General features: G+C 42.3%; 2 protein-coding genes across 2 annotated transcripts in view; one reads left to right on the forward strand and one right to left on the reverse strand.

Moving 5' to 3' along the window:
• The window catches only part of rmdn3 (regulator of microtubule dynamics 3), a 32,890-nt gene extending 23,776 nt beyond the window's left edge, over window positions 1-9,114 (forward strand). Inside the window, exons 4-12 of the mRNA XM_084318077.1 lie at window positions 485-809; window positions 1,321-1,423; window positions 1,980-2,040; window positions 2,859-2,934; window positions 4,630-4,707; window positions 6,313-6,411; window positions 6,641-6,694; window positions 7,542-7,622; window positions 7,724-9,114. Coding sequence (XP_084174203.1) covers window positions 485-809; window positions 1,321-1,423; window positions 1,980-2,040; window positions 2,859-2,934; window positions 4,630-4,707; window positions 6,313-6,411; window positions 6,641-6,694; window positions 7,542-7,622; window positions 7,724-7,786 — 940 coding nt within the window. The 3' untranslated portion in view covers window positions 7,787-9,114. The remainder of the gene's footprint in view (window positions 1-484; window positions 810-1,320; window positions 1,424-1,979; window positions 2,041-2,858; window positions 2,935-4,629; window positions 4,708-6,312; window positions 6,412-6,640; window positions 6,695-7,541; window positions 7,623-7,723) is intronic.
• Window positions 9,115-12,191: 3,077 nt separating this feature from the next.
• The window catches only part of LOC311231861 (transitional endoplasmic reticulum ATPase), a 48,497-nt gene continuing 38,583 nt past the window's right edge, over window positions 12,192-22,105 (reverse strand). Inside the window, 9 exon segments of the mRNA XM_084318483.1 lie at window positions 12,192-12,796; window positions 13,761-13,912; window positions 14,340-14,498; window positions 16,013-16,142; window positions 18,243-18,421; window positions 19,602-19,814; window positions 20,589-20,628; window positions 20,630-20,715; window positions 21,825-21,989. Of these exon segments, the coding sequence (XP_084174609.1) occupies window positions 12,694-12,796; window positions 13,761-13,912; window positions 14,340-14,498; window positions 16,013-16,142; window positions 18,243-18,421; window positions 19,602-19,814; window positions 20,589-20,628; window positions 20,630-20,715; window positions 21,825-21,989 (1,227 nt within the window). The 3' untranslated portion in view covers window positions 12,192-12,693.

The raw sequence follows: 22,105 nt of genomic DNA on the forward strand, positions 1-22,105 counted from the left end.
TAACACTATGCAACAACCATCAAATGCACTCACAGCACACACATCCACACGCACACACTCACTTTAAACAAACAACCCACTGCAGCACCCACTCTACACACTTTAGAACACCTAGACACACTTTATATTTATTGGCAAATAATTTGCACTACAAACCATACCTCAGGACACCTTACTGTAAATTGTACCTAAATTGTACCTCATCCCATGTCTGCTTTGCACCATTTAGTATATTGTATATTAGTATATTGTATGGTAACTCAGTTCTGCATTGAACATTGTACATATGTACATACTGAACACTTGTGTCCACGTACGTGACTTCTATTTTTACTTGCTATACTTATTTTATTTTATACAATTTTTGTCTAGCACAGTCTCTGGAGCGTAATAGAAAGAAGCATTTTGTATAAAAGTGTTCTGTACTTCTGTATGACAACTAATAAAGAAACTTGAAACTAAAATAAGAAGCACACATCCCCAGGTACACCACGGCCAACGCAGAGTCCGACTACACGGACCGCGACACGGACCGAGAGGAGGGCGAGAGGGAGCCTGAGGAGGACGAGGACGAGGAGGAGGAGGAGGAGGAGGAGGACAAGAGCTGTGCTACTGTTCTCACCCTACGCCAGGAAGACTCCCAAGAGGAGGAAGAGCAGGAGGAGCAGGAGGAGGAGAGGTTGGAGCTGGTGGCTGAAGTGCCGAGCGGGGAGCTGGCGTTGCTGTTGGCCCAGAGCGACATCCTCCACACGGGAGACGGCAGCCTCAAGACGGAGGGCTTCCACCTGCTGCAGGCCAACAGATCCCAGGTCAGTGAATCAAGACGGGGAGGGCTTCCACCACCTGCTGCAGGCCAACAGATCCCAGGTCAGTGAATCAAGACGGGGAGGGCTTCCACCTGCTGCAGGCCAACAGATCCCAGGTCAGTGAATAAAGACAGGGAGGGCTTCCACCACCTGCTGCAGGCCAACAGATCCCAGGTCAGTGAATCAAGACTGGGAGGGCTTCCACCACCTGCTGCAGGCCAACATATCCCAGGTCAGTGAATCAAGACAGGGAGGGCTTCCACCACCTGCTGCAGGCCAACTGTGTGTGTGTGTGTGTGTGTGTGTGTGTGTGTGTGTGTGTGTGTGTGTGTGTGTGTGTGTGTGTGTGTGTGTGTGTGTGTGTGTGTGTGTGTGTGTGTGTGTGTGTGTGTGTGTGTGTGTGTGTGTGTGTGTGTGTGTGTGTGTGTGTGTGTGTGTGTGTGTGTGTGTGTGTGTGTCACATGGGAGGTGAATTAACCGCCGTCTTGTTTTTGTGTTGCCATGGTGACGTCAGTATGGAGACGGCAGGGAGTTTCTATGGCGACTGGCACGGGCCTACAGCGACGTGTACAACTCTACTGAGGACAAGCAGCAGAAGAAGTCCTATGCAGAGCAGGGTAATGCATACAAACGCACACGGTTTCTGCCGCAAATTACTCCTGAAAAAGTGAGGTTGTCGAGATTTATTAGAGGATGTCGCAGGGAAAACAAGTGAATATGATTATAAAGTGATATTTAGCAGAAGTGATATTTAGCCCCTTTTACAGTAAGCTAGTAGGACATGTCCGGCATCAATGGAATCCTTGTGATCTCAAGGCTCATACAGTATGGTACCACTGGCTTAACTAGCTTAGAAACTGAGCCTTCGAAAGACAGTGACGTGAATGTCGGGTGATCCATTGGCTCATCATTGGTTGACATTACAAAAATCGCATGACATGTCCCAACGAACAGCCCCTGACTGGGGTCACCCAGAGAAGATGAGGGGAAAAACTCAGAGAAAGAGAAAAAGGGGAAGAAACCATAGATGGTTTAAAGTAGGCCAAGTTAACCAAGGTCAGGACCGAGGAGGAGTTATAATAATCAATGAGGCGGAGTCTAAAACATTGTTACCTGTATTTGATTGTGAACTAAAGCTGAATTATATTTCACAATGACCTTACCGTCCCGCAGGTCGCGAGGAGGCAGAGATGGCCCTTAAGAAGGACGGCCTGAACGCAGAATGTCACAAGTGGTGAGACACTGATCACTAACAGACACTTGATACTCTCCGGTTCAGTCAAACCGGACGACTCAGCCCTGCTGGTCTCTGACAGGGACAAGTTGCAGGTTGAAAAAAGCCCTCAGCTCTGAACTCTGCAGAATCTGCACCTGGCTCGCTGATAACAAACTATCATTACACCTCGGTTAAACAGAATCCATTCTATTTGGATCAAATAACAAACTCAGCAAGGCCAACGGCTTCTCTGTTACAGTGGGTGACAATATTGTCACAAGGAAAGATGAAATTACCTACCTGGGTTGCATCCTAGAGGCAAATATTTCCTGTGACAAAATGGCAACCAATGTAATAAAAAAAGTCAACCAACGAACAAGATTCTTGTACTGGATCTCCTCTCTGGTAAACAAGAATACCATGAAGACTCTTAACAGGAGCACTCATTCAAGGGTACTATGACTATGCTTGCACCTCATGGTACCAAAGCACCTCAAAGGCACTAAAAACAAGATTACAAACATCACAAAACAAACTGGTAACACTTTATAATAACACTCAGTTATAAGACCTTTATAAGGTATTTGTAGATAATGAACTAATCATGAACAAACCATTCATATACATTCGTAAATTATTATTAAATCATTTATAACTATATTTGTATAACATTTACAAATTAGTTCTACATTATTTATAACTCATTATCAACATTGTTTATACTAAATGCAGTACCTTTTGCTTTTCTGGACAATATTTGTCATTTCTGAAACGGGTCTATAGTATGGTAGAGTTGGCATCACTGTATTCTGTTCTGATCCGCTGATGGTCCTCAGGTTCGCTGTGCTGACCGGCCAGACGGCCCAGTATGAGAGCGTACACGGAAAGCTGAAGAGCAGCCACATACTGAAGGTAAAGATGATCACAAATCACCAGGGGTGTAAAAGGTACCCAGAAATTATACTTAAGTGAAAGTATGGGTACCGTCTCAAAATCGTACTCCAGTAAAAGTCAGAGTATCTGGCTAAAAACACACTTGAGTAAAAGTCAAAACGTTTCTAGTGAGCTGTGGTGTTCCACAAGGGAGCATACTAGGACCGTTACTGTTCCTAATTTATGCAAATGACATGTCATCAGCTTGTGACTGCAACTTGTTCCTGTTCGCGGACGACTCAGCCCTGCTGGTCTCTGACAGGAACAAGTTGCAGGTTAAAAAAAGCCCTCAGCTCTGAACTCGGCAGAATCTGCACCTGGCTCGCTGATAACAAACTATCTATACTATAAATACTATGGGTATTGTACCCATTCTGCAATCTGTTAATAAAGTTTTCTATCAATCAATCTACTTTTAAATGTACTAAAAAGTAAAAGTAAAAACTTTTTTTTATTCCGGGGCAATGAAATGTTCCGTTTCGTCCTCTTCATCACTCATACTATCGTTTGTGGCCATCTTCTGTAGATTGTCACTCTGACTGTCTATTCTTCTGATAGCAGGTGTTTAATGAAAAATCCCCGCTTTCTAGTCTTGCACAAGGACCAATCAGCATGGGTATGGGCGGGTTCATTTTCCATTGATTGGCTGTTTTTAAATAAAGCGCGGCCGCAGGATTAATAACGCTAATGTTAGTTCGGCCAGAGAAACAAATATACTAATTAAAATGGTTGGACCTGCGAGATTTGTACTTTGTAGGTCTGCATTTTAAATGTAAGGAGTAAAAAGTATGTTTTTTTTTCTCTGAAATGTAATTGAGTAAAAGTACAAGTATACAAACCTAATAATAGTAAAGTACAAATCCCCCAAAACAGTACTTAAGTATTGTAACGAAGTACAATTACTCAAGTACTTTACACCCCTGCAAATCACTAGGGTTGGGTACCGAACTCGGTACTTTTAATGGTACCGACCGACCGAATGACATGACATGATAAATCACTATCAGCAGCTGATATATGTTCGCCCATAACTATCTGCTCGGTTTTGCTCATTGGATTGATGACTATAAACGATGAATAAAAATATCTGATATTTGACGATACTAGGGATGGGCGTGAGTAATCAATCGATTACTCGTAGCTATGAGAAAAATCGATCTTAAATTATTAATAAGTTGAGAAAAAAAATTATTATTTTTTTTACATTACTGTTTCACATGTATGTGTAAGATTATAACTGTTTGTTGGTTTCCTTAAACATATACGTGAACAAAATTAAGTTAAAAAATATATATATTAAAGAAAAAAATATATATATTTTCTTTTGGTGTTTTTTTTCCCCCCTTTACGAGTAATACACGATCACTCGAGTATAGCATGTGATCAATCGATCTGGATTTTTATTTAAAATGCCCATCCCTAGCCGATACCTGTATGGTCACTCATATTATGCATCCTTAAAACAACATGGGGTTCCACTAGGGATCCACAGAGGGGAGGGGGGGGGGGGGGGGGGAGACCTGGGTTTTGTCACAATGACATCAGAATAAATCATTTGTAGAGGTCTCCATAGCAATATGTTTGGAATCAAAGGATTGATTATTATAATGCCTTCATGGGACTGTGTTAAATGATTTATTTTTATTGATTTCTTTTATTGATTTTTTTCTACAGGAGCATTTAGACCGAGCCATCGCTCTCCGGGAGGACGAGCCTCTGTGCTTCTACCTGCTGGGGAGGTGGTGCTACGAGGTGAGAGCAGGGCTTCTCTAAACACAGCACCACCATGTGGTTGATCTTTTTTCTTTTATTATATACTTTTCTTTTGCAGTGAAAGCTTGGAGCCAACTTAGAAACGGACACATCATTGTTTAATACAGGATTGATTGGGCCTCTGTTAATTTGTTCCAGTGTTTCTTTTTTTTTATCCACTTTTTCTCCTATTTTTCAATTTTTCTCCCATCCCAATTCCATTGTACCAATTCTCCCCTCCCCTGTCTTGAACGTTGCGCCCCACTGGTTGGTTGTAGGGAGGATAGAAGCCTTGCATCACGTGTCCCCTCCGATACACGAGGAGGCAGCCTGTCACATCTTTTCACCTGCCAGCGTGGACTCTCATTGGCGAGGTGTAATGTGTGGGAGGCTCACACTACCCCCCGCCATTTCCTGTCTCTGCTGTGCAGGCGTCCCCAACCGACCTGTAGGAGTCGCTGTCCACAACGTCCAGACTACCACCCATCGACTTCCACCCGCTAACTCTGCCAATTGAGTTAGTATGACGGCTGGCCCAAGCCGGAGGCAACGCTGACAGCCGGAGTCGAACCCGGTATCTCTTGCGTTGGTGACGAGCGCAATGTCCGCTGCGCCACCCAGCCGCCACTTGTTCCAGTGTTTCTGTGTGTGGGTGTTTTCTCGTGTTCAACGTTAACGTCATTGTGCAACCTTATAGACCTGTTTGCTGTATACGTCAGACTCGGTGTGCGCTCGCATCACCGGGGCAGAAAAGGAACGTAATCCTGGTCAGAACCCACAGGGCAATATATTTGCATTTGTTAGCCATGCTAGCAGTCTCTAAACAATCGATCCATGCCAAAGCTAGATATGTAAAAGGTGAAAGACTCACACTCACAGCCATGCTGATTTGGCAAAATGACATCCAGTCGTTTTAGTTTGAAACAACTTTTAGTCAGGGGAGTGTCATGGTTTCTCCATAGAGCTCTGTCGTATTCTTTTGGCGCAGCAGCTCGCGCAGGTCCGGGGCAACTTAGTCACGTGACTCAGTTGGTATTGCTGATTGGCTCGAACATGGTATGTTTGTAAACCGCGAACAAGTCTATAGGGAGGTGTAGTCTGACGTCACTTTAGTTTCCTGCGCGGTCCACCCGTATAGGGATTTATCAGCTATTGTGATCATTCTGCCTCATGATGAACATTAGCAAGCTTTCCATTTTTGCACAAAATGAGTTCCCTTCTATCACTAACATTATTGTTTAAGCATTTTTGGTTGAAATTAAATTATATGTAATAATTTTACGATTGAATTGTTTCATGTTGAGCTATAGATTGTGGATGAATACACACAGAAAGGTACACCATGCCAATGTGCATGCTGTATTTGTTTTAAATGAGACGATTTAGAAATGTGTCTATTGCAAATTCAAGCGAGGTGGACCGGCCGGAAACGACAATGGCCTAACCACTACTACACCTCCCTATATACACTATGCCTCGTGTTTTTAAGATGCAGGAAATGACAGCACATGGCTTGTACGTACAGCAGATGGACTGAATGACCACGGGTGCCACGTCACGTTGGACTATGGTTTTTAACAGTGTTTGTATACATGGTGTGTGTAGGTAGCTACCCTGGGCTGGCTGGAGAAGAAGGCAGCAGCCGCACTGTACGACCAGCCGCCCAGCTCCACTCTGCACGACGCCCTGGAGAACTTCCTCAAGGTACCACAGACTGACCCCCTTGGATCAAAGAATCGCCGCCGATGCGGGAAGATTTCAGTGTCCCGGAACAAATGAGATAAATTCCTGTCAAATATGATCTGCAATATGTTCTTTTTAACTCTGTTTTTGTATTTCAACTGCTGTTTTAATCTTTTGTAAAGTACAGATGACGTTTTCATTACCTTTTACCATCGTCTTCTATAATTGTCTGTTATTTTTTTAATTGCAGGCAGAGGAACTCAACCCAGGGGTCTCCAAGATTGTGAGACTTTATATTGCTAAGGTACAGTATAGATATGTGACTTTATATCGCTAAGGTACAGTATAGATATGTGACTTTATATCGCTAAGGTACAGTCGTATAGATATGTGACTTTATATCGCTAAGGTACAGTATAGATCTGACTTTATATAGCTAAGGTACAGAATAGATCTGTGACTTTATCTCTAAAGTACAGTATAAATCTGAGACTCTCTAAAGTACAGTATAGATCTGAGACTATCTCTAAAGTACAGTATAGATCTGTGACTTTATCTCTAAAGTACAGTATAGATCTGAGACTATCTCTAAAGTACAGTATAGATCTGAGACTATATCTCTAAAGTACAGTATAGATCTGTGACTATCTCAAGCACAGTATAGATCTGTGACTATCTCAAGTACAGTATTAGATCTGTGACTATCTCTAAAGTACAGTATAGATCTGAGACTATATATCTAAAGTACAGTATATATCTGACTTTATCTCTAAAGTACAGTATAAATCAGACTATCTCTAAAGTACAGTATAGATCTGAGACTATCTCTAAAGTACAGTATAGATCTGTGACTTTATCTCTAAAGTACAGTATAGATCTGAGACTATCTCTAAAGTACAGTATAGATCTGAGACTATATCTCTAAAGTACAGTATAGATCTGTGACTATCTCAAGTACAGTATAGATCTGTGACTATCTCAAGTACAGTATTAGATCTGTGACTATATCTCTAAAGTACAGTATAGATCTGAGACTATATCTCTAAGGTACAGTATAGATCTGCTTTGCTTGTGTCAACTCTACCAGTCTGCTGCCTCCAGTTCACCAGTGTCTTATCTTGAGTGTTTTTTTGGTTTCCTTGGGTCTCTAGTGTCACCAGGAGCTGGGAAACATTTCTGAGGCGAGAAACTGGACCACGTTGGCCTTGAAGATGTCCACTGCCACCAACGACGTGAGACCACATTTCATTCTCCTGAACATTAGCACGCTTTCTATCATGTTATCATTCAACCAGTTGTTGACATGCATTTACCCCCCCCCTCTCCCTCCTAGGATGATGAAATGACTAAGTTAGAGGTGGAGCTCAAAGCCTTGCTCTCTAGTGAGGATGCGTAGGCGGAGCCATGCAACCCCCCCGACGACATCGGTTGGACCTGCTGGCCCGTCAGTCAGCGAGCGTCCAATCAGCCGAGCCCCACAAACGGGTTCCACTGTCCACCCCTCCCCCTTTCCTCTGTGTGGTCAGAAAAGATCCCTTTCTGTCATACAGTCACTGTGAATTCATATGGAATGCGTTTTACCAGGCGTGATTATTAAATGTATAAACCTCTCGAGGGGAAAAAAAGGTGTCCTTGTTATATACATTTTAAACCATTTATTTATCGTTTGCCTTTAAATTTGATATTTATTCTAATACTAGTTCTTGTTGCACTACCTTGCGAGTCCAGCAGGTGTTCTGTGTTGTGAGGTTCGAGTGTCTGCTGTTGCAATGGTTGAATCACGACGTCGGGTCTTATTTGGGTGAAGGTTGTATCATAATTATTATAAACAGCATATTATTTATAAAGGAAACACTGAATGATGATTTCACTGACTAATGGACTGCTTGGCTTCACCGTGTGTGTGTGTGTGTGTGTGTGTGTGTGTGTACATTTATCAGTTATGAGGGAACAGTTGGGAACAGAATATATTCAAATGACATTTTCTCACAGAACACTACTTCATTACCGTATTTATGCATCAGGAGCTCGTTCGTTGCAATTTCTCTTGACCTTAATGTGTACATTGTGGAAATGTAGCACTGTTTTAACCACACTGGCCTCCACGGATTATATTTCTACAAGTTTAAATGGTGTAGCGATGCGTTTTCATGTTATATAATATTGCAACAAAAAAAAGAAAAAGAAATCTTAATCTCAGAATATTGTTCTTGAAGCTCTTTTTTTTTTTTATAGTCCCTTCGAGCAAGTCTTAAACTTATGGATGTTGATTTTCTTTTAAGCCTTTGTTCTGAACCATGTGCATGAATCACGATTATTAAACGATATTACATTTGAATGCCAATATCGGCCGATAATATCGGACATTCCTAATTAAATACCAAGGTTCTTTTCCTGTGTTAACACTGTAACATGTAACCAAATATCATCCTACCTTGTTTTCAAGTGTGCTTGCTGCCTTTGATCCTTGTGAGATGTTTACATTTATTTTCTGATCTAGAAGTTAAAGGGAAGTTGCGTTATGAGCCAATATTGATTTTATTTAATTTTTTTGTAATCAAACATGACATTGATGGCACAATTTTTTTTTCCATGAAGTTGAGAAGTCTGAGATTATAGTATGCACTTCCTAGACCATGTGAAACATTTCAAGAGGACACTATTCCCTTTTATTGATCCCATGTTCGGAATGAAAAGATTATAACTGATGTTCTCTCAATAAAAGCTGCGTTTGTATATTTTCACGAGTCTTCGATTTTGTAGGTTTGTGTAAATTGGTACCGTTTGTTACCCTCTGGTTCCACGCCATTAAAACATTTCTAATGTGTTACGGGCGTTCACACATGCACTACTGGTCTGCTCGACCCCATCACATGTTCTATACATCACTGGAGACTTGAAATGATGTACTAACCTTCCAGTCCATATGAATACAGATCTCTTTTGTGTGCATTTTACACACATACTGAAAGTTACCTACATTGCATTGTATTGGGGTACAGGAAGAACAACAACCACTGAACTCACTCCACCTTTATATGGGACAGCCCTGATCTTGATTCCTTTTGCACAAAATTCGTGCTCAGAAAAGATGGGACATATCTAATTGTTTATTTAAATGAGTATGCATATCGGTACATGTACACATTAAAATAAAACTTCATCTACTAATCCTAAGGATTAATTTATTAACACTTAAACTGCACCAGATCCCCAGTGGTGCTCAGGAGAAGATGGCTAAGACTCACAAGCTATCAGCTTGGATACAAAGATTGACGGTAACCTGCTAAATGATGAAAATGTGATTAAATAAAGATGTTGGTGACAGTGGCTCAGAAGGTGAAGCATCTGTTTTATATCTATAGTCTTTACCCTCTGAGTGTACTGACCTATCAAGCCCGCCCATATGAAGCCACATAACATGTACATTAAAAGTACAGTTAAAAACAAATATTCAATGGCAAACATAAAAAAATGAATGTATACCAGGTTTCTAATTGGGACCTGCCTTTTATGTTAAAATTAGTAAAAACACCCCACATTTATCTGTCAAAATTCTTCTATTCCACGTTTTGCAATTATGCCACATCAATGTGGAACGCGCTACCCAAAGCTGTAAAGGAATGTGAATCACTACCCACTTTCAAAACTACTCTCAAAGAACACCTACGGGAGACTGCAATTCGAAACTGGCCCATGTAAATGTCCTAACCCAACCCCCTCCAATGTACAGTAAATTACCAAGTATGGTTTTGTCAATATTCCAATGTACAGTGTTCCCCACCCACCCAAACCACCTCCAATGTACAGTTTTTACGTCAAATGTATACTCTTTTCGTATCACAAACAGTACTGTATTTGCAAATCTGGTATGTCATAAATGTATAGATGTAGCAGTAGTGTCTATCTGTATGTCATATATGTCCTGATGAATTGAAAATGGGGGACCCTGATGTAAACAAGACGAAAGACTTTCTCTGGTCTGCATCCCCTTAACAATTGTGTATTGAGCTGTACTGTATTGTACCCATTCTGCAATCTGTTAATAAAGTTTTCAATCAATCAGGCCTCTCCTATGTATGGGGCTGCGGCACTGCAGTTTTATGCTGTTGGACAGTGCAGTGTACAGGTACGCTGGACTCATAGGTGTCCTGAGCAGTGGTGGAAGAAGTACAGTAGTACACAGTTCGTTTACTTAAATTAAAGTAGAAATACCCAAATACGAGTATTGTGGTGAAAGTAAAACGCCTCCATTTAAATTCTACTTAAAGGGGAACTCCAACATTTTGGGAAATTAGCTTATTTAACATCTTCCCTGGAGTTAGACAATAAGATACATACCTTTTTTGTCTCTGTGCGTGCATTTTAGCTTTAGGAATAGACGCTCCGTTAGCATAGCTTAGCTTCATCACTGGAAGTGGGGGAGGACAGTAGCCTTACAGTGTATTGCAAGGTCTGACATTGACCAAATTTGATATGCATGACCTTGGTGGGCTCTAGGTCAACTCCTGAAAAGGGGGTCAATGTCAGACCTTGCAATCAAAAGTTAGGTGGCGCACTGAAATTATGGCAAGGGTTATTAGCCCCCTAACTTTTTATTGCAAAGTCCGACATTGACCGCCTTTTCAGGAGTTGACCTAGAGCCCACCAAGGTCATGCATATCAAGTTTGGTCAATGTCAGACCTTTCAATACACTGTAAGGCTACTGTCCTGCCTCACTTCCAGTGATGAAGCTAAGCTATGCTAACGGAGCGTCTATTCCCAAAGCTAAAATGCACGCAGAGACAAAAAAGGTATGTATCTTCTTGTCTAACTCCAGGGAAGATGTTAAATAAGCTAATTTCCCAAAATGTTGGAGTTCCCCTTTAAGTGAGACAGCACCCCCTAATAGGGAGAAAGAATACTTGGAATAGATATCACTATGAAACTTTCCCAGTTTGTTATGTACATATAAACTAAGAAAGACTTGCATCACCAAAATGGATGCCAGATTCAAAAACTTGGTTTAATTTTGTTGATACATTCAAAACGAAACTTTGTATAGAAAGACTTTGTGGCTATGTCCTCTTATCAGCCCATAGTGTCAAAAGAAATTTTTTGTCGCCTAGTTTTGGTATAAAATGTACTATAAATCGGGCTATGAATGATATATATCAACAAACCTTTCTATAGAAAGCATAATATGGAAAGTTTGGTGTGTAGGTACAAGGGAAATGGAGTTCCAAGACTTTGTGTAAGTAAAATGCATAAAAACTAGTTTCAGAAAACGACCTCAAAGTTTTGTATTGCAAAATGCCATAAATTTCTATTTGAAACAGCTATTTACAAACACAACACCCAATCAAACCATTAGTAATAGACAACCTAAACACGTCTGATAACTAAATATTATAATAATGTTATTGAACTGAACAGAACCATACAGGCTAGTGTAGTAACCTCTAATAGGCAAAAGAATATATTTGAATAGATAAACTAAGAAAAATTATATTGCAAGTTCTGAATTTTATGTTTATATATGCAAATGAGGCACTTCCCCATTAAATATGTGCACATTTATGGATGCAATCAGGCTAAATTAAGTCAAATAAACAACTAAATGTGTTATTGTCACTAGTTTCATAGAAGACATGTTTAGGAAGGAAAATAAAACAAAATCTCAATATTCTTTATGTAAACAAATAGTACTATTCCAAGTCTGTCCCATCTTGTATCACAAGCAGTGTTCTGTGGACAAGCGAGAGGATCAGACAACTAAAGGCCAGTCAGTAGTGATGTTAACCAGGGACCCTTCCCCTTGCTGCAGCAGTCCCTATTGATTGCACTAATAAACATAAATTATTTCATATCCCATATGAAAGTAACATTTACTTTTAATTTAGATTTTTTTTGTCATTTATTCAGACAAAAACACCATCAAAAAGTCCACGATGAACCACATCAAAGCATTACATCATCATAATGTGATTAAAACACATTCACTCACAATAGGCAACCATTTCTATTTATATATAAACTTTTTTTAAGACCATACTACTTAGTGAAAGGTAGGCTATAAGCCAATTACAACATCCACATTATCAAACTTTTCTTTTTAACAAAGGTTTAATGCCGATTCATCACTCATTGCAACTGTTCAAAACCTACAAAAGTTCAAAATAGGTTTCACACCAACGCTACAACAACATTCACAATCGTCTCGGCGACGCGTCAATCTTCCGGTCCTTCCGTCCTTCATCTGGTGAAAAGACTGATGCGGCTGAGGACCAGGCACCTGGTCGACTAGACACCAGGAGCTTCTCTTACTGGTAGAGGTCATCGTCCCCCTCATCCCTGTACACCCCCGAGCCCCCTGGTCCCGAGCCTCCTGCCCCCGGACCCCCAGCCTTGTTGTCGGTGGGGAACCTGAGGAGAGGATGAGCGGATGAGAGTGATGCAACAGCTATATTAGAAATAGTTGTAATGGCAACAGACTGTCTGGGATTAAAGTGTCACAGAAACGGTAAATAATGAGAAATTCAACCCGACATAGAAGGGAATTCATTGGGTCCAGTTGGGTCTTCTTTGTGAATCTTGCTTTGGTGATATTTTGTTTGCGTGTGTGTGTTTCACGTGCGTGTATACATTTAGGGCTGTGTGTATGCATGTACATATTTTGGTGTATGCATGTGTCTGTGTCTGCATGTACACAGTTAGTTGTGTGTATATGTCTTATCAATCTGTAAGTCGCTTTGGATAAAAGAGTAAATTACTAAAAGTGTGTATTCCCGTTTCAATGCCTGAGAGTTAGAGAACCCACAGGATATCTGTAGGGAGCCTCTAGTCTTCCACTAGCTTTGTTTGTCCCGAGCACAGACAGCCTGGCACAACCTCCGAGCAGTGGGGAGTATGAAGGGATTCACTAAAGATCGGGGATCTCATGTACCTCGTCCAATGGGTGTTTAAGTTGGGGGCGTGAGGTCCAATAAGGTTAAAGGTAAAAGGGTGGGTTTATAGTTACACGAGATGCCTGGCTTTTAGGGAGTTCCACTGTAATGGAGACCAAATATCTTTCCCACCAAATTATACAAATGTGTATGTAGACAATTAGTTGTGCATGTGTGTACAGTTAGTTGTGAATGTGTGTGTATGTACAGTTAGTTGTGCGTGTATATGCGTGTATGTACAGTTAGTTGTGCATGTATGTAGTTAGTTGTGCATGCATGCATGTACAGTTAGTGTGTGTGTAGTTAGTTGTGCGTGTGTGTATGTACAGTTAGTTGTGTGTGTGTGTGTGTACAGTTAGTTGTGCGTGTGTATGTACAGTTAGTTGTGCGTGTATATGCGTGTATGTACAGTTTGTTGTGCGTGTGTGTATGCATGCGTGTACCTAAAGTTTCCAAAGCCACGGCTCTGCTGCAGGGTCTGTGCAAACATCTCGTATTTGCGGATGTCGTTGTCGCTGACGGAGCGCCGGGCGAAGCGCATGGCCTCCTCAAAGTGGTCCTTCCGGATCTCTGGCACAGGATCGTAGTCTTCCTCCTGCAGCACACAAGAGAGGAGAGACGAGGAGTCAGGAGGAGAGTTCATGCAGAGCAGGCGTGTTCAGAGAGAGAGGGTCCAAGTGTGTGCATGAGTATCAATCTGTAAGTCGCTTTGGATAAAAGACTGCTTTTTAAATTACAAAAATTGTAAAAAAGTGTGTATTCCCGTTTCAATGCCTGAGAGTTAGAGAACCCACAGGATATCTGTAGGGAGCCTCTAGTCTTCCACTAGCTTTGTTTGTCCCGAGCACAGACAGCCTGGCACAACCTCCGAGCAGTGGGGAGTATGAAAGGGATTCACTAAAGATCAGGGATCACTAAAAAAAACTGAGCCGTAGTATTCACAAAAGATTCACTGCTGCATTAGTAATAAAACACGGGTGCATTGCAGTGAAAGTGCCAGCAGGGGTCGCCGTTTGTCTGACCATGGCGGTGCCTGGCCTGCTCTGCCTCTGGCGCTCGGCTCTGATCTCCGCCTCGATGGCTTCCCGGATGGCCAGCTTACAGGCCCGCTGGCAGATCTCCGTCAGATCCGCCCCGGAGAAACCCTCCGTAATGCCCGATAGATAGTCCAAGTCCACATCCTGGAGAGGAGGGGGAGGGAGAGAGAAGATAAGATATTCCTTTATTGATCCCCTTGGGGAAATTCAGGCATCATAGCAGCATGGGGGAGGGGGGGTACAGGTATGGGCATAGTAATAATAGAAGACATAATACAGGCCATACAATTATTATAGTACAGTAGAAAAGCAGTGTAAACTATATAATTAACTATGAATGATTGTACACACGAGCAAGTAGGCAGTGTGATCAAAAGGTGCAGATGAGGGTCTGTATGCCCCATCAGTTATATTATGCATTACAATAAATATGGTTACAATAAACACTAGAATCTAAATATATACTCTGAGTAAGTAAGTATACATGAGGTACGTATGGTGCGATATACATCATAGTCCGTGCAGAGAAGAGGGAGAAACAGAGTGTGAATGCATTAAGAGATTGTGTGAGCGAGTGAGTGTCTTGCGAGTTTAGATTCTGTAATTGTTTGCTAGGATGTGTGACGGAGACGATTCCATTTGTAATCTTAAGCGACCTCAAACCATGTCGATCCAGTTTGAGTCATACGCGACGCGTGTATGACTTGATCTCATGGATTCAAATAAAGCCTCCAAATGTGTGTGTGTGTGTGTGTGCATCAACCTGTAAGTCTCTTTGGATAAAAGCATCAGGTAAATTACTGAAATTGTAAAATTGTGTATTCCCGTTTTTTCAATGCCTGAGAGTTAGAGAACCCACAGACACTCTGTAGGGAGCCTCTAGTCTTCCACTAGCTTTGTTTGTCCCGAGCACAGACAGCCTGGCACAACCTCCGAGCAGTGGGGAGTATGAAAGGGTTTCACTAAAAACCAGGCATCTCATGTACCTCATCCAATGGGTGTTTAAGTTGGGGGGCGTGAGGTCCAATAATGTTAAAATAAAGGGGTGGGTTTATAGTTACACGGGATGCCTGGCTTTTAGAGAGTCCTGTGTAATAGAGGGATAAACTCTTTACCACCAACTTCACCGTTAAGGTGCTGTAAGTGGAATTATTTTGTTAAAATAAGTGTTCAATAGCTCTACATTACAACAGCCATCACTGATTTAGAGTGTTTGGTCAGTAACATGGGTCTCCCAGTCCCTCCGCTCTGCAGTAAACTGAAGATAAATATTCTGGTATCCCGGTCCCACTTTATCCAATCAGGAGAGAGAACCCTAGAAAGTTGTACTGAATTCAAGAAACATTACAAAGCCAAATTAGCTTACTGCAGTGGCAGACACCTTTTTTTAAACCACATATTTGCTTAAAACTAGGTTTTATTCATTCTTTTTGTCAATTCTTGCAGTGAGAGTTCCCTCTCCTGATTGAATAAAGTGAGAACGGGATATATTTTGCGTTTACTGCAGAGGGAGTGGGAGACCCATGTTACTGACCAAAAACACTACATCAGTGATGGCTGTTGTAATGTAGAACTTACTTAATAATATCACTTACAGCTCCTTTAATTATACAAACACATTTGTGTGTGTGTGCGCATGTATGCGTGGGTATACTAACGCGTGCAATAGGGGACTTGCGCAGGTTGGCCCGCAGGATGGCACTGCGTGAGGCTTTGTCAGGGAGGGGGATGTAGATGAGCTGGTCCAAGCGGCCGGGGCGCAGGATGGCCGAGTCGATGATGTCGGGCCTGGGAGGAGGAGAGGCGGTCAACCTTACTTGCTGTATAGAAGCCTGATAAGCCGCTACACACGTTTCTATTGGTTACAGTGTCGCTTTAAATTTAAAAAAAAAACAGCCCATTTTGATGCTTTTCCCTTTACTAAAATTGAACATTTGCATTTCATTCGTTATGATCCTAGAGGCCACAGAACCCAGAAAAAAATGCAGTGTGTTGACTTTACAGTGATCATCACACACATGGATGATTGTCATGTTTTTCTTAACACTTTGATTGCCTAAGGTTAAATTCATGATATACCATCCGTTGCCAGCTCTATTTAACATGGAGAAGTTCCCCTTCTTTGCAGGGCTATAACTTTTTAAATTCTATTGCTAGATTGCCATTATTAGGGCCCATTCAAGGTCCTATATGTATTGTTCATGGTGTAGCAACGTTAAACTTTTTCATTCACATATTCATACTAAAATATGGTCTAAAGTATAAGTATGTTTTCATCTCTTTCTGCAGCTTTCTCCAGAACGTGATTTATAGCCCCAAATGCATTATATTGATGATGAAATACAGTTTGGTAGGAATCTGTGCGAGATCAAAAATTTCAATTGGACGTACTTCTAGAATTTACTACACGTCATCTGATGTTGACCGGATGGGCGAGGGGGCGTTTATAATTCTGTGGGCAACGTTATACCATTCATCTAATGTGGGTCATATGTTCATCATAGCAGTTCGTAAAGAACACGTTAGAATATAACGCTAAAACTCACCCCAGTCTCCTCGGGCCGTTGGGCGATCAGCGTGGAGTAGACAGTTTTAAATTATGGGATGTCGAAATACCTGATCTATTTCCAGGTTGTATAATAGTATATACGTCCAAATCATGTTGTTTTTTCGAGTTATTTCCACCGATCGATGTTCACTGTGTGAAGACTGAGTCTCTCTAACATTAGCGAGTGCCCGGACCACATATGGAGTGAGTCCTGCCGGGTTAAAGGTTGACATCCGGTTTTTCGATCTGCCGATCGGCCACCAGATGGCGCTCTTGAACCGCTAGAGGATTGAGAGGAGATCAGAACTGTGTGTCAAGGCTGCAGAGGGGAAATATGATTCCGATCACAGATTTTTGAAATATTGATATCAAAGACGAGTTCCGGCGTCCTCGGCAACTTGAGCATGGCGGGGAATGACGAGTTACGGCGTTTTCGGCAGTTAAAGTGTTAAAGGTGCTATAGATACAATCTTTACGTAGAGTAATCATTAAAGTAAACTACATTCACAGATCTTTTAAAAAGGTGTGGAATAAAAGTAGTGCTTTCCCCCCAAAAATATTGATTAATGCATTTATTATTAAAAAAAGGTTTGCAGACATGCATCCCCTCGAATGATATATGTAGCACCTTTAATTCATGAAAAGTTGACTCTGAAGACATGGTTTAGGCTACTCCGAAAAGCAGAAAAGTGCATGCGCACACACACACGTATGGTGTGATATAATTCTTAGTCCGTGCCGAGAAGAGGGAGAAACAGAGTGTGAATATATTAACAAGATATTTTGTGTGCGTGAGTGTCTTGCGAGTTTAGATTCTGTAATAGTTTGCTAGGATGTGTGACGGAGACGATTCCATTTGTAATCTTAAGTGACCTCAAACCCTGTCGATCCCGTTTGAATCCTACGTGTGTATGTATCAATCTCTAAGTCGCTTTGGATAAAAGAGTCGGCTAAATTACTAAAAGTGTAAAATTGTGTATTCCCGTTTCAATGCCTGAGAGTTAGAGAACCCACAGGATATCTGTAGGGAGCCTCTAGTCTTCCACTAGCTTTGTTTGTCCCGAGCACAGACAGCCTGGCACAACCTCCGAGCAGTGGAGGGTATGAAGGGATTCACTAAAAACCAGGTATCTCGCGTACCGTGTCATGTACCTCGTCCAATGGGTGTTTAAGTTGGGGGCGTGAGGTCCAATAAGGTCAAGGTAAAAAAGTGGATTTATAGTTACAGGGAGATGCCTGGCTTTTAGGCAATACAGAGGGATCAACTCTTCACCACCAATGTCACTGTGCTGTACGTTTAGGCTGCTACTAAAAGCAGAACAGTGCACACACACACAGACCTATTTGTGGCTCCTATGATGAAAACGTTTTTCTTGTCACTCATGCCGTCCATTTCTGTGAGAATCTGATTGATGACTCTGTCGGCCGCGCCCCCTCCGTCGCCGCCCCCGCCCCCTCTGGACTTGGCGATGGAGTCCAGCTCGTCGAAGAAGAGGATGCAGGGAGCCGCCTGCCTGGCCTGGAGAGGGGGGGGGGGGGAGAGAAGAGGTCATGGTCTGGACTCTGGAGGATCCCTGCATTTCTATACAATGCAATGGTTCCAACAATGAGTGGAACAAAAAGTGATCCCTCTTTCATTCATAATGTTTAGCATTAGCAGTACAACACCATTGTAATGCATTGGACAAAAGAGCTAAAATCAGCTAAATGACTCAGTTGTAAAATTGTGTATTCCCGTTTCAATGCCTGAGAGTTAGAGAACCCACAGGATATCTGTAGGGAGCCTCTAGTCTTCCACTAGCTTTGTTTGTCCCGAGCACAGACAGCCTGGCACAACCTCCGAGCAGTGGGGGGTATGAAGGGATTCACTAAAAACAAGGCATCTCATGTACCGTCTCTCTCAACACTAGGCAGTAGTTTTTAACTAATGAACTTCAACACACGATGTGATCGTTGGAGGGTGTACTGTGCAGTAGTTTCAGAGTAAAACTGAGAGAAGCCGACAATTGTGTACAGTAAAGATCAATATACAACGTTAAATTTGTTATTTATTCATTTCTTTTTAAATGGGCTTAATTTTTTTTTTATATACAAACAAAAAGGTGGATGAACAAGAGCTCCTGTGGGTCCTCTCCATCCTAACCTTATCAAAGACGTCTGGGACGTTGGCCTCAGAGTGAGCTCCTGTGGGTCCTCTAAGGCTGACCCCTATTAATCGATTAGTCGACTAATCGGTCGAAAGGAGCCGTAGTCGACTGGCCAACCTTAGTCGAATATAAAATCTTTTTTTTTATCATTCTTTCCAAAAGAAAAGAGTCCTAGAAGCGTGGCTAACGCTAATGACATGCATACCAGAGGCTAACTGCCTACGAAAACAGGCACAGAGGCACTGAAAGAGGATTTCACCCATCTAATGAACACACTAGACTAGACAAATATCAAGATGTATCCATCAGTGGACCAATTGCATGCTTTTGCAGAGGACAAGAAGCCTTCAGTAGACTCCTTCAGACATTAAGCACCCCCCACAGCCCAAATGGAATGATAAAATTTTTAATAAAAAAAAAATATTTACAAATATTATATATACCGATATATATATATTTTTTTTTTTTGTCGACTAACTGCAAATTGTGGCCAATCCTAGTCGACCATCCAAATCCTTAGTCGGGGACATCCCTAGTCCTCTCCATCCTAACCTTATCAAAGACGTCTCGGACGTTGGCCTCAGACTCTCCGAACCACATGGTCAGCATCTCGGGGCCCTTGATGGAGATGAAGTTGGCCTGGCACTCGTTGGCGATGGCTTTGGCCAGCAGGGTCTTTCCGCAGCCCGGGGGCCCGTAGAACAACACGCCTCGGGACGGGGTCATGCCAAACTTCAGGAACTTCTCCGGATATTCCACCGGGTACTATGGAGGGAGGGAGGGAGAGAGCGATGGACGGAGGGAGAGAGAGCAAAAGACAGAGCACATTTATATAGAATAGGTGTTAGCTGTATGAGCTCCTGCAGCTCTCTCTGATATGCGTGCGTCTGTCTGTCTGAGTCTAGATTCCATAATTGGTTGCCAAGCTGTGTGACGGAGACGATCCGAATTTGTAATATTAAATTACCTCAAACCATGTTGATCCGTGTGTGTAGGACTTGATTCATGGATTAAAAAACGTGCATGTGTGTGCGTGCGTGTATTCCCGTTTCAATGCCTGAGAGTTAGAGAACCCACAGGATATCTGTAGGGAGCCTCTAGTCTTCCACTAGCTTTGTTTGTCCCGAGCACAGACAGCCTGGCACAACCTCCGAGCAGTGGGGAGGGACCATGTGTGCGTGTGGTAATGTCATGAGGTCACTAGGGCAGGCTAGGGTGGGGCAGTGCAGAATAACTGAACAACAGGCTCAAAAGACAAGGTAGAAGTTGTCTTCAGCCAGCAGGGTATTAACAGGAAACTCTCCTTAAAACATCCCAGAGGAGAAAAAAGGTCTTTAAAACTCAACATAACTACAAAAATGCTCAACATTAAAATGTCAATGTCCGCCTTGATAAGGAGTCTTCTTCCCATTCAAGCGTTCCTAATCAGTTAGGTACTTTTTCCTCTACTACATGTCCCCTTGTGATGCTAGTGTGCGTTCCTCCCACCTGTACAAGCTCCTGCGCTCTCTCTTGTGTGTGTCTGTGTGTGTGTCCTACCTGTACAAGCTCCTGCAGCTCTCTCTTGACCTCGCCCACCCAGTCCTCCAATGTCCTCCCAGTTGACATGAGGAACCTCAACCACAGTCTCCCTCAGAGCCGACGGGTTACTCTGACTCAGAGCCCACTGATGGGGAGAGAAAGCAACAAAGTGATTATTCATTCAGCATTCATTCATTTATTAATTCCAGCAATCTTTCCTTCCTTCGTTAGTTAGTAAATTCCTTCCTTAGTTCCTTCATTCTTTTCCTTCGTTTGTTTGTTCATTCCTTCCTTCGAGTTTATTCCTTTCCTTCCTTCATTCCTTCCTTCGATAGTTTATTTGTTCATTCCTTCATCAGTAGGGCCTCTTCATCGATTAATCAGTCGGTTTCAGTCGTTTCTTGCAGAGTGAGAATATGATCATATTTATGGTCAATACAAAGCGTAAAGTGCTCTTTCAACACGATGCACATGGAGAAAAACTACATTTTACACATAGTCTTCTATCCCCTATTTTACAAAGGATTATTCTAGGGTCAAGTTTAGTTTTAGAATTATGGTTGGGTTAGGTAGGTTGGGTTAGGTAAACAATGTGTGCGTGTATTCCCGTTTCAATGCCTGAGAGTTAGATAACCCACAGGATATCTGTAGGGAGCCTCTAGTCTTCCACTAGCTTTGTTTGTCCCGAGCACAGACAGCCTGGCACAACCTCCGAGCAGTGGGGTGTATGAAGGGATTCACTCAAAACCAGGCATCTCGTGTACCGTGTCATGTACCTCGTCCAATGGGTCCAATAAGGTTAAAGGTAAAGAGGTGGGTTTATAGTTACATGAGATGCTATAGAAGCTTTCTATAGTACTTAACACTCAAGAAATATTAGTGATCAAAGACGACATCAGAACACAGGATCAATTGGAATTGCAGCGCAAGGACATGTTTTTAATCAGCCTGACGATTCATCAGACAATTAAACAAATCCCACATTCTGAATCTAATGTTGTTTCTTTATAGTGCTCAGTGATGTCAATCCTGCGTGTCTATGCGTTATTTGCCAACTATGTGCACTCGTGTATTGCGTGCAAAGAACCACAATGCCTGTAATTACAAACATTAGGGTGCTGTATTTGAAAGGGTGAAAAATATGTTACAGTATCAGAGTGGTTTTCGAGAATGCTTCTCGTCTATTCTGAGAGCACCTCCGATTCTTCGCGTTTAGCCATTAGCTATGACCATTAACTGTGTGCGTGTGCGTACTTTGAAGTCGTCCATGGTGACAGCCAGAGAGTTGAGCAGCTCTGCGTCGATGGAGTCGTCCTCCAGGTCGATGAGCGTCATCTTCTTCCTGATGGCCTGCAGCGCTGCCTCGGAGACCAGGGCCGCCAGGTCGGAGCCAACATGGCCGTGCGTCTCCTTGGCGATCTGGGAAACGGGGCGGAAACATACGACCATTGACGTCAAGAGGAAAGCCTAGTTTCTGCCGCTTCCTCTTCTTGAATTCAGTGTCTTAACTGTATCACATGAGAGGCGGCTAACTT

This window comes from Notolepis coatsorum (assembly GCF_963971535.1).
Source record: "Notolepis coatsorum genome assembly, chromosome: 7".
NCBI classification, from domain to species: domain Eukaryota; kingdom Metazoa; phylum Chordata; class Actinopteri; order Aulopiformes; family Paralepididae; genus Notolepis; species Notolepis coatsorum.